Raw genomic sequence first — 13,338 nt, 5'->3', positions numbered from 1 at the left:
CTTATAACATTTTTAATTTATGGCCTCATATCATTCTCAGTTTATTGGATTTTAAAAATGTGAAACCAGATCTGCAGCCTGTGTGAATGTAGATAGAATGTAAATAGAAAAAATGGGCAAGGAGTTCATCCTGGTTTCTTTGTCTTTTGACATGTATTGAACAAAATGAAAAACTTTCTCATCACTTTTCATATATTGCAGTTGGTTCCCTATCTTCAGTCAAATCTCACAGGATTCCAGAATTTGGAAATTTTGAACTTCAGAAATGGCAGTATTGTGGTGAACAGCAGAATGAAGTTTGCGAAATCTATTCCTCCTGATGTCAACAATGCCGTATACATGATTTTAGAAAACTTTTGTACCACTGCTTACCAGACCATGAACTTGGCTATTGATAAATACTCTCTTGATGTAGAATCAGGTAATGATATTACCTTAAATAGTGGTTTCTTAGAAAAATCCAGTGACTATTCTTGTGTGTTTTCTTTTTTATTGATTCAAAGTAAATTTAATACTTCTAGGAAAAAAGAGTAGAATGTCAGATCAATTTTTTACATCTTGATAATTAGTAAAATATTTCTTTCAAACACATCAGTATCATTATTTTTTCATAGGGTTGTTCACAAATATTATCTTTATTGGTTCACCTCCTTCCTTTTTATACACATCCTACTAGGATTTCCATTTTATCCATCCATTGGATCTATTCTTGATGTAACTTTATTTTTTGTTTACTTTTTTAGTTTGTTTTTTATGTTAATGCTTATCTGCATTACAAAATGATTACAGTCTTTGTGGGGGATTGGTCCATGTACATAACATCTCAATTTTTATTTTTTAATTCCATTTCCTTCCCCTCCCTTCCCCTCCCTCCATCTCTTAATCCTCTTCCCATTCAATAAAAATTTTCTTCTTACTTCTTATTATCTACCTTTTATCTTGTCCTTATATTTTTGGTTTTTCAAAATCATGTGATATTTAAACTTGTATGTCTGATATATTTCATTTAATATTATGATCTTCAGGTACATTTATTTTCCTACAAAAGATTCAAGCTTATCACTATATTGTGCTGCTCTGGCATATCGGTTGGATATATAGGCTACTTGCTAGTAGCTATTATAAATGTGCTGCTATGATGAAAAGGCCAAAAAATTTACTGTCTTCTTTTCTGCATATGTGTTAAAGTTTTTGTGCTCATTCCCATTATTTCAAGTTTTATGTAAACATCACTCTTAAATATTTTTGCATGGAAGTAGGTCAAACTTGTCTGCTGAGCCCCTGAATCATTTATCTAACTAGTCGGTCTTCTCATGAAGTATCTAATGTAGCCTATATATGTTAAACCTAAAATATTTAAGAGTGAACTACTGTTTTCTATATCTCTTCATTCTCCAGTTAAATATACTCCTTCTCTCAGCTTCTCCATTTCCATAAATCAAAGGTTTATCTACTCAGTTAAACTAGAAACCTGGGCAGTCATTTCTGATACCATAGTTTTCATTACCCTACACTTCTAGTTACTGCTTATATTAATTCAAATATATCTCAAATTCAGACTCATTGTCTACTCCTCAAGTGAGGTGTAAGCAACTAAAAACAGGCTAGTTTTACTAGGAGTCAGTGAGTGAAGAGATACTTTCACTGGATGATACTCGGGAAGAAATAAAAGATGAGACATAACAGATAAGAAATGAGAGATAATGGTGAGTGAGTTGAACCAAACCATTATTATTTCTCAGTTAGACCAATTTTCCTACTTCCTTTTCTGTTTCTTCTCCTCTCTGTTCTCCAGCCATGGTACCTCCAGCAATAACCTAAACCACTCACTACTCAGGTTATTTTGCTTTGCTGCTTAAAGTATTTCAGCAGTTGATTGGTTTAGTAGTCAGAGGCCTGGTCCTCAATTTCTTCTCCAGTAGCATCCACTGAAACTGACTTATTTGTTCACTGTGTTGCATCCAAACTAGCTTGTTTTTAGTGCCTTACATACCTGAAGCTTTTTGTGACCTTAAAGCCTTTTGTACATATCTTTGAACCAATGTTCTATGTGTCTAAACTCCCCTCTTAGCTAATTCCTGCTCACCTTTATGCCTCAGTTCACACGTCACTTTCCTAAGACTTTCAATGGTCCCCCATAATTTAGATTGGGTCTTGCTTGTTAGTCTATTTTATGGCCTCATATTCTTTATCCCTGCAGAGTTGGAACCATTTATAGTGTTAATTTATGTGCATAGTTGCTTAATGTCTGCTTTTCCCAGTTAAGCCTTCCAAAAGGACTAAGAATATGTCTATTGTATTAACCACTTTCTAGCCAGACTTAGTATGATGTTTTGAACACATAAAGTACTCAGAAATACAGGGAATACATACCATACAACATTGTTTTTATTTGGAAGAAGAGTCCAGAGAATACTGTTGGAACCTGAAATTCTATTTTGTTTTCCCTTTCATATACCAGAAGACAGTGGTTTGTAGTAGAAGTAAGATGGAAAATCTAAGTCAAGATTTCTCCAATGCCTTTTACTTTCAAACTGGTTTGAAACCAGCTCTGTTTTTTTTTTTCAACCTGGGTAAGAGGCAAACATTCTTTCCTTTGAAATTTCCTTGAAGGACCATTATTTATTGAAAGTGAGGAAAATCATTTAGCTAATCCCCAATAATCTGCTCTCTTGCCACTTGAGTTTGCTGAGGCTGTTGGTACATTCTTCACCATGTGATGTAGTGGAAGAAGAAATTAATTACAGCTTGGAAGCCAGGTTACTTGTGTCTTCCTCTGTCATTTATCACTTGTGTAGCTTTAGATGAATTATTTTATCACTGAATCTTGGCCCTCACATATTATTTGGGAATAATATTACCTGGCCTTTATATTTTGGGAGGCTAGTAAAGGGATTAAGCCTATAATATGTAGAAAAGCATTTTATTAACTCTAAAAATGCAAACAGTTTGATTTATATAGTTTTTACAAAAATCAGTTCTCAGTCCGGCATGGTGGTACACGCCTGCAGTCCTGGCACTTGAAAGGCTGAGGCAGGAGGATCACCCTAAGTATGAGCCCAGCGTGGGCTATGTAGTAAGTTATGGCCAGAATAAGACCCTGTCTCAAAAAACAAAACAAAACAAAACAAAACAAAACAAAACAAAACAAAACATCAATTCTCTCTCTTTTTTGTTGTTGTTGGTCTTAGGGATCAAATTCAAGGCCTCACATGTGCTAGCTAAGCAAACAGACACTAAAATACCTCTTCAGCCCCTGATATATTTCTTTTTAAAGATCTTACAATAAATGAGTGTATTTGTTTCAGTTTTTTACATCACTCACTTGTCAGCTGTGTGCAAAGTTACCAGGTTTGAAGGATCACTTTTTCCTCCACTGCTCAAATGAACAGGCACCAGTCCCTTCCCTGCACACTGTAAACCCTGCATTGGTATCACCCCAGTGCTCACTTTGAGGCATTATAGGAGAATTTGAATATCTCTTGACCACCTGTAGCACTGAGTTTTTTCCTGCTGAGTTTTCAATTTCACTAATGTCTCAATCTTTGTCATTTTTTTTAATGTTAACTGAACATAGATATCAGTTTGGTTTTTAATTTTTCCAAAGCACCTTTAATACAAGGCAGTTGATCCTAGCAGATATTTGCTGATGATGTGAGGATAATGGGGGAGGCCTTTTAGAAGAACAGCACATATTTTAAACACATCACTGTTAGGCATAAACATCCCTAAAATTTCTCAGCCACTCTGTCAAGGTCAGCTCTCACCGGCCCACTTCTCTCCAGGACATGTTCAGTTACCATGTTACGGTGGCCATAAAACCTTTTTCCAGACTCTTTTTTCATATTTTCTCCACTCTCATTTTCCTTGGCCCGTCAGTTCTTCTCCTAAGCTGCTCTTGGAAAGCCAGAATGTGTGTAATTCATTCTACAATTTCGATCCCTGTCTCTCATCCCAAACTTAGCTCCAGGTCTACTTTTTTTTCCTTCATGAAGGTACTTTTCCACAGGCAAGCTCTTCTGACCGTCTACTTCTTAGCCAGCACGAAGGATGGGTAACAGACTTATAAACCTCGGTCTTATTTATGTGATGAGAATATTAGCTTTGGTCTGTGGAAGCAAAAGGGGATAGCATTTGCCCATTTTCTCCCTAAGACTGTATCTGTATTTTTTATCCATGGAAAATACAGATTCATTGGCTGAATTTTCAGTCTTACATATATGTCTGCCTTTTTAGCTTTGTATGTTAACCTAACACAAATCTGCTCACACCCACAGAGTGACCACCAAGTTTTAAAAATTTTAAATAGAATTTTTCCTATTATATATGTACTTTTGGTTGAAGGTCCTTAAATGAAATATTCGTTTTATGTCAAGGTTAGTTAGAGCAAGACTGACCTATATGTTGCCTAACTTACTTTCACATGCAGTGTCCAAGAAAATTTTACTTCTATCAGTGAAGTATATCTATATGTGCACTTGTGTTCCTTACTTCTTGGTGAAGATTAGATTATTTTCTGATTACAGAACCACACAATGATTCTTTACAAGAATGTAAAGATTTAGGAAAGCACACTCTAGAAACTATCCTTTAGTACATTCGTGTACATATTTCCTTGTTTTATGAGCATCCTTGCAGTGATCCTCTGTATGCATTTCCTAAGGCTGCTTTAACAAGGTGTTATAAATTGGGTAGCTTGTAACATTGGAAATTTATCCTGTTATGTTCCTGAGAATCCAAAATCAAAGCTCTGACAGCCATGCTCCACTCAAGGTCTAGGGAAGAATCCTAGTGCGCCTTTTCCTAGTTTGGGTATTTTCTGCCAATTTTTGACACTGTTTTGCATGTTATTCTAACATTTACCTCTGTCTAAGTATACCCTTCTTTTATGTCTCTGTATCTTTCATCTACCATATAAGGCTATCAACCTTCAGATTAGGACTCATTCCAATCTAGTGTGACCTTCTTCCTAATTACATCTGCAAAGAATATTTTCATATTAAGTCACATCCTGAGGTTCTGTGTGGACATGAATTTACAAGGGTTACTACGTAACCTGATACATCTCCCTAATCCTACGTTTGCTTAATTGAGACCAACATTAGAGATTCTTTAAATTCCAAAATGTGCCACCGACATTTCCAAAATTGTCTTCAGTCTCTAGAGCAACAAGGAAAATTATTGCATTAATTTTTTTCTTGAAACTAAGGGCCTATGCTGGGTTTTTAAAAATTTGCTTTAGTTTTCATGTTAAACTTTACAGTTTTAAAACAAACAAGTCAGTGGATCATTTCCACCTATTTTCTCTTTTTTCAGCATTTATGTCACCGTTTGCCATTGGCCATACACAGATTCCTATTCAGCAGATGGTATGAGGGAACCATACCAGTGAGGAAAACTCATCCATGGTTAATGTCTTATATCACTTTTGACTGGCTATTGCCCTAGTTAATTTTGTTTGGTCATTTTTCCTTATCCCATTGTGCACGATCTGAAGAGATACTAGAATGGATTATTTTTCTAACTTTAAGCTTCCACAAATCTATACTAATCTAAGGCTGCTCTTATTTGGCTATATCCTCCCCGGAGGCTCCTTACCAGTTCTCTAGACCCTCTCTCCTCATCCTATGTTCTCTTTGTGGGGCAGGCATGTGGTGGTGTATACCGACTGGGATGGACTATACTAACATAAAGTTTATAGTAAATGAAAACTCTTTAATTTAGATAAATGGTTTCATGACATTGATTTTAATGTTTTTACACAACTGCAGTGACTTGCAGGGGTCATAGGGTTGCATGATTTGACCTTGAGTTTCAGAGAAATTTGATAAAGTCTAAGATGAATCAAATTTTTGGCCTTTCCTTGCATCATTTTTTGATTTGTTTGGAATTTAAGGTGATGAAGCCAACCCTTGCAAGTTTCAGGCTTGCAATGAATTTTCTGAGTGTCTGGTGAACCCTTGGAGTGGAGAAGCACAGTGCAGATGCTACCCTGGGTACCAGAGTGTGGATGAATTGCCTTGTCAGAGTCTCTGTGACCTGCAGCCTGACTTCTGCTTGAATGATGGGAAGTGTGACATTTTGCCTGGGCATGGGGCCATTTGCAGGTATGCTGTATTTTAGATTTTTGCCTTTTAGATACTTCTAAATAAAGTGGCTTGATACCTATAATTTTAGGGAAATCATTATATTTATTATATAGGCAATAGGTAGTGGCCATCTAATTCTGATGTGAAAACTGGGTCATTTGAATAGGCCTGAATATCCTTTTCGCTTGGCTATTTTGTGCTAAAAATACATCTAAATATGTACTATTAAGAGTATTTGTCACAACTAGAGACCTTTGTGTTATAGTTTTCAGTAGTGATGATAAGGACATTGGTGTTTAAATGAGTTTTAGACATAAGATTAACACTATATCTGAAGGCAAAAACAGACATTGTTCTGCTTGATTATATTCTTAATACCTTTGAGCTTCTTTCTGTCCCACTGAGTAATCAAAATAATGTAAAACAAGTAGTATTTGAAAGTCTCAAATTGATAACAAGTACATTTCCTTTTAGTATACCTGAGACCCATTTATTAAAGGATAGAGCTAGCGAAAAAACTTCAGATGTACAGATTTGGTTTGTCTGACCACTGTTTACTGCCTACCTTCCTTAAATGAAGCCAAACAAATTAACTTGCCAACCAGCCACAAACAAAGATACATGACTGTAAGAGGAGAAGATGCTAAAACTACTTTGGAGTAATATACATAGCAGGACAATTTGTGTGTGTCAAAGTTGGTAAATGTTTGCATATGTGGACATAACCCAGACCCTTTTGTTAAAAGTAAAACATTTAGCTAGAACACTAAGAGTTTCTTGGCATCCAGAGAAACTGTTATTATTCTGCAAAGCACAGACTTCCTTGCTTCTGTGGTGATGGTTTTCACACCAGTGCATGGCCTCAGGGTTTCAAGGATTTCTTTGGCGCAGTAAAAGGGTGTGAAGAGCCTGAAGAACTGTGTTCTAGATCCAGCTCTGTTATTGACTAGCTGTATAGCACAATGCCACTCACTTGCCTTCTTGTGCCTCTTTTCTGTTATCTATAAATAAAGAGATTAAGTGGAATATTTAAGTCTACTTAATTTTATTTAGTAATTTAGAGACAGCCATTGGGGATCTATCAGGTCTGTCAGGCATTATGCACAGCCTCATGTCATATGCTCATTTAACCTCTAGACCTAGATTTTTTCCCCCCAGTGCTATCAGACCCAGGGCTTTGTGCATACTTAGGCAAATGTTCCATCACTGACTACATCCTTAGCCCTATATTCAAGTCTTTAATAAAGCTTCAAATGTTCAGCATTAATATTTCTACTTTCCCAAGTTCCACTGAAGGCTCTGCTGTTCATTATCATTTTGAGCACAGTGATTCAGATTTTGGATTTGGTGATTGCTTATTGCAGATGCCGTGTCGGTGAGAACTGGTGGTATCGAGGTGAACACTGTGAGGAGTTTGTATCTGAGCCTTTGGTCATTGGCATCACTATAGCCTCTGTGGTTGGAATTCTCTTTGTCTGTTCTATCATCATCTTCTTCCTTGTCAAAACTCTTCAAGATGCACATGTCAGGAGAGAAAGGTAAAGAAGGGTGGAATAAAATGCTCTGTTTATTTATTCATTCAGTACATTCTGTGTACCCAACATTGGGCACAGATGTGGGTGGAAGGGGGGGGGTTGTAAAGTTGAGTAAAAGCATGACCACATATGTAGAGGAGTGTCACACTGGAAAGAGACACGAACATCATAATGAATGGGATGCTAAGAAGTGTAGATGAGGAATAAACTAGCTCTGCCTGTGGAGCAGTCTAGTGGAACAGAAGAACAGACATTTGCCTGGAGTGGATAAGACTTGCCAGACGGTTGAGTGAACCACGAGCTAACTCATGGGAGGCCTACATGGACCTGCAGAAAGGGATCCACCCCTCCATTTTCATTTTTTATTAGTGCATGTTTTCAGGATGTAAGGATTACATAATACCTCTAATTTTTTTTTCATTTTCTTTCTTCTCTCTTTTCCCTCTCCATCTTTTGGTCCCCTTCCCATATACAAAAAAATCTATCTTCCTATTTTTCTATTAGCTATTTTTTATTTTGCTCTTTGTTTATATTTTGGATTGCTCATATAAGAGAAACCATGTGATATTTAAACTTGTGTATCTGGTTTATTTAACTTAACATTGTAGTCTCAAGATACATCAGTTTTTCTACAAATAGCTCTTGCATCTTTCTTTATGTCAGGGTAGTATTCCATTGTATATAAATACTATGCTTTCTTTTATTCATGGATCTAGTGAACATATAGACTGCTTCTAAGATTTAGCTATTGTGAATTGTGCTGACCTAAACATGAGTGTGCAAGCATCACTGTAACATTATATCATTAACCTTTTGGAAAGATTCCAGAGCAGAGAAATAGCTGAGTTGAACTAATTTCTATAGTTAGCTTTTTGAGAAATCTTTATGCTGATTTCCATAATGTTTGTACTAGTTTACATTTCCCCCAATAATGTAGAAAAGTTCCTTTTTTCTCTATGTAATTGCATATTGATTTTTGATATGTATACCTCTGGGAATGATAGAAATGAATTTTTTGAATGAAAAATTATCCACTGGAAGATATATTCCCAACTAACCTTTATTGAGGCATTGTGGGAAATTAATATGAATGAAAAAAGGAAAAATTCCAGAGAGTCCTTAATACAGGTAAGAAGATAATAAGTGATAATACCTGATAAATAAGTTTTGAGGTTGATGTGGATATTTTTCACAGCCACTTCCTGCTTGTGTCCATTTTTCTCCTTCCCTTTCCCAGTAGAAACCTTGCGCTAGGTAATCTTCCAAGTAATCACCATCCAAAGAATAAGCTGAATCAATGACATCTTTTTGTGGCTTTAGTAGGCAGCCTGACAGCCTTTCATCCATGGAGAATGCTGTAAAACACAACCCTGCATTTGACAGCCATATGGCTGGATGTGAGCAATATGAGGAGCCCTATCCTCAGCATCCCTTCTGTGGCTCTGCTAGCGAAGAAGTGATCGGTGGCCTGAGCAGAGAGGAAATCAGACAGATGTATGAGAGCAGTGGCCTTTCCAAAGAGGTAGAAAACCTTGCATTTTTGACATTGTACTGCATCTGATGCTGCTACTATGTGTGTATGCATGTGCATTTGTGTGTGTGTGTGTGTGTGTGTGTGTGTGTGTGTATGCAGGTGACTCAAGAGAAGATGAAAAATATTTCATGATTACTTTTTACCTCATGATGTCTCTCAGTGTGTTACGCAGAGGTTATTCAATTTTGAGCTGTAATTTATTTTCCATTCAGTGATTCTTCTTTCCATTATTAACAAATATGCTCTTTTTTCTTCCTTTTTTTTCTTAGAACTCTGTTGGCATTAGAGCAGTGCATGTAATAGCTAGAGCAGTATATATAGAATGTTAAAGCAATTTTTCCTTATGACATTCCCTTGGATACCTCAGAAACTCACAATTTCTTATGATGTTAAAATGTCTTTAAAACGACTATTGATGTTGTTCTAATAAAAAATGGGGCTTCTTTTTAAAATTTTTTTAAAGGAAATTCAAGAAAGAATGAGAATTTTGGAACTCTATGCCAATGATCCTGAGTTTGCAGCTTTTGTGAGAGAGCATCAAATGTAAGCATTTTCACAGTTTTCGACACATGGTCCTAATAGCCTGTCCTACAGTAGTGCCACCAGCATGAGCATGTGATTCATGTCCATGTGATACCCAGACTGTGGGGACACCCAACATTTATTGACTTCTTTGAAGTTTATGACTGACCACACAGATATGGTGGTACCTCTATTTATTAACTTAGTTTGTTTTATAATTTTGAGGAAGATGGCTGTACTTGTGCTTGTGGGGGAAAGATGGACATGGTCATGTTCGTAACCAGTGAGGAATTTGTGAGCAAGGAGCAGAATTTTGCTGAATGCTTTTGTTTGTGAAATGGATTGTTTGCAAACCAAAAGATTCATGAATTGAGGTATTACTATAACCTCATTTATTCCTTATAGTGGCTTTGTAAACTGAATGTTTCTTACACAAGGAAACAAAATCTTGAAGCAGTAAAGTGATTTACTTAAGATGATAATGAGAGCAAGAGAAGAGTTTAAACTGTGACACTGTTTTGGCCATGAGACTCCTGGACTATGTCATGGTTTCTTTCTTGTTACCATGGATTTCACCTATAATCCAGTGATATAAAATACTTCTCATAGACGGTTTCTATGAAAATATTTGATTAGTCATAAATACTGTTCTGTAATTTTGAATTATTGGCCTAATCAAGAGTATCTCTCATCTCTATCAACTTTGCTATAGCTTCATCGATTTGTTTAATCATCATACATTTTGAGCAAGTATCTGTAGTTTTTTTCTTTGTTCTCCAGGATGCACAATGAACTTTAGGTTATTTTTATAATCTATTTTAGAAAGTGACCACTGTGACCACTTTTTTTTCTTTCCCAATGCCCACAACAATTCTTAGGTTACAAAAGTAAACTATCTTCTAAAAAGATGATTGTGGACATTAATCGAGTGTAGTGGATGAAATTACAATGTAGTGCTAATATTTGATCCTACAGCCATTCCCACAGAGTGTTTGCTGGTGAATGGGCCTCATGCAGGCATCTTCTACTAGAGCAATTCATTTCTGTTTGTAAAAGAAATTGATGAAGGGTCAAGATAACTCCTATCTCCCTGAACAGAGCCTCCTCCCCTTTGTTTCAAACACTTTCTCTGATAGCCCATTTCCTCATCATCCCTTCCTTTCTGGTAGAAGTAACAGAGTTCCATCTAACAAAATGAGCAAGATGCTTTAAAAATCCATAAGCCTGGTGGAGATGCCTCTAAAAATTTGATTTGGCTTCCAGGAGGTATTGCCAGCTTTGTGGAGTGCTGTCAGAGCAACAATGCTAGTAGTTGCCTTTGCCAGAACATCCACTTATCTTTGTAGCTTCTACCAGAAAATGGTGTATGGCTCTGTTCAGTATTCAGCAGGAAGAATATGAATGACATTTTTGTCTTTTGTATGACCCTATTAAGTCCCTCTGAGCCACCCAGCTGGATGTGTTCCTAAACTAAAAATTCAAAGAAAAGATTCATTCTAATTAGGAATAAGCAGATTGATTACATGCCTTAGTTTTTTTTTTATGAGCTACCTTATATTAAAATATTGAAACAATTCATGAAACAAATAAGATTTAAACAAAAAAAAAATCCCACGTGACAGACAAACAAACAAAGAAAAAGAGAACGAAAGAGTACAAGACACTACATAAGGGGGCTGCTCATAGAGGGAGATGATATTGAAAGCATTTAAGCAGAATTCACATAGCATTTTCAGTTTTCATTTAGTCTCAGAGCTCTCATTCACCAAGCCCAAGAAAATATTCAGGGATTTAATTTAGTATTTAATAAAAGCATTACATGGATTTTAGTATTCAATAAAAGTATTACTAAGGATTTGTTTGTTTATTTGCTTTTTGACTTAGCATAGTCAGATAAATCTTCCTTCAAAGAAAAAATATAGAATATATTGGTGATTTTAGAAATGTAGCTTGGTGATATATTACAAGAAAAAATATATTTCAGGATATTTTTGTTTTTCCAATGAATTGTTTTCTGTTTTTTTGTGGCAGGGAAGAACTTTAACACAAGATACCAATTAGAAGCCTGGAGAAGATGGAGACCACTTGCTATCCATGCCATAAAATTAATCTGGATTTTTGAACAGTATTGGAAGAAAAGTTTTATATTAAAAAGTAAATAGATGTGTAGAATACATTTTTCCTACCTTAATTTTTCAGAATGTAGTAAGACATTTGATGTGTTACTTCTATAAAGACCAAGAGTTGTGTTTAAAGAAATTCAGAACTGCATGAGTTCTTGAAAGTATTGTGAAAAAACCCCAGCTCTGGCAGTTAAGGCTAAAATTGCTTTTGTTTCTGAATCTGTGAATGTGTCTCCTAAGAATTGTGCCTCCGGTTTCCCAGTTGAAAAGCAAGGTTAGATTATTGAAAGAAATCAGGCTTAGTGTTCCGTATTTTGTACCATACTTGTTATTGTTAGCTGTGATAGGGGAAGTCTTGAAATAATTTTAGTAGTTTAAGGTCAGATATTCATCTAAATAAAATGTTACTTTTAAAAACAAACTGATGAAGAAAGAAGAATCCTTTTTGCTACAGTTGGGCTTGTGTTTGATGCTTCTATTAAACTTTTGGATTTCCTAGGGTTGTTAATCAAGAAAACATCATTGTTATGGTAACTATATCAAAATCTTGTTTTTTGGACTTTCAGGAATAATACGCATGTCTAAGGTTAGATGGTTCCCATCAGTCTGAGAGGCAGTTTAACCATGACAGGAGTGAGGGAGGGGATATAGATCAAGGCCACAGCCCTGAGACCAAGCTTTGCCCATTGACTCATGGACTGAATCAGTATGAGAGGTTTCTCTCCTTCTGAGTTTGAAAAATATCTTCGGAAAACCCTGGCTTTTCTGTAGCTATTGGGATATTAGTTTTGAAAACAGAATTTAGTACTGACCAGTTAATCTTCATTGTTTCTCCTTTGTATCACACTTCCTGTCCAAATTAATTTTTTGCTCATACGCACAAAATAGGATGAAATTTTTATTGAAATTAAAATATTCTCAAGATTGTAAAGGTTGGAAAAGTCTATACCTTACATACATTTTGATAGAAAATGGAAACGTTCTAGGATTTTTTGAGTAGGTCTCTTTGAGAGAGGACAAGAAGGGCAAATAATCTTCACTATTAATTTTGCTTTGCACAAGCAATAGGTTCATTTCATATTGGACAACTCCATGTTTTCCAAAAACAATCTTGAACATTTTGGTTTATTTTATTTTATTTTTTAACATCTTGGTTTATTTCTAATGAGACATAATTAACTAGGAGTCAAGTGACCATAAAGTATAATACGCAGTTCATTTTTTTTCTCAGCTTAATGACTATTAATTTATGAGATCAGCATAAACTATATGCTGAGGTTGGTTATGCGCATTGTGAACCATATGAACATCTTGAGGGTATCAAGATATTTTGCAATGTACATATTGGGGAAGAGATTCTATCTCTGTGTCTCAGTGTAGTTCCTTTGTCTCAGTATTGCCTTTTATCCCACTCACATAGTGGATCCTCAGTCAGTTCAGCATAGGCACAATTATGCTTAATGCTGGAATGTTTTCCTCTGGATTAATTTGATAACTAGCTTTAAAGCATTATAAGTCCTAAAGGTAGTAGCTAC

At 35.7% G+C, this 13,338-nt stretch overlaps 1 protein-coding gene across 4 annotated transcripts in view; it reads left to right on the top strand.

Moving 5' to 3' along the window:
- Impg2 (interphotoreceptor matrix proteoglycan 2) overlaps window positions 1-12,224 on the top strand; it is a 92,011-nt gene extending 79,787 nt beyond the window's left edge. For 3 of the 4 annotated variants that reach the window (XM_063224868.1, XM_063224870.1, XM_063224871.1), the window contains 6 exons: window positions 202-421; window positions 5,897-6,107; window positions 7,454-7,627; window positions 8,945-9,146; window positions 9,622-9,701; window positions 11,712-12,224. In XM_063224868.1, coding sequence (XP_063080938.1) covers window positions 202-421; window positions 5,897-6,107; window positions 7,454-7,627; window positions 8,945-9,146; window positions 9,622-9,701; window positions 11,712-11,724 — 900 coding nt within the window. In that variant the 3' untranslated portion in view covers window positions 11,725-12,224. The remainder of the gene's footprint in view (window positions 1-201; window positions 422-5,896; window positions 6,108-7,453; window positions 7,628-8,944; window positions 9,147-9,621; window positions 9,702-11,711) is intronic. The other variant, XM_063224869.1, reaches the window with a different exon arrangement.
- The last annotated feature ends 1,114 nt before the right edge of the window (window positions 12,225-13,338 follow it).

This window comes from Cavia porcellus, unplaced genomic scaffold (genome assembly GCF_034190915.1).
Source record: "Cavia porcellus strain 051 isolate PalLab524CR breed Dunkin Hartley unplaced genomic scaffold, mCavPor4.1 scaffold_15, whole genome shotgun sequence".
In the NCBI taxonomy this organism is placed as follows: domain Eukaryota; kingdom Metazoa; phylum Chordata; class Mammalia; order Rodentia; family Caviidae; genus Cavia; species Cavia porcellus.
Note: the sequence above shows the minus strand (reverse complement) of the source record. Positions and strands in the feature narration are given on the sequence as shown.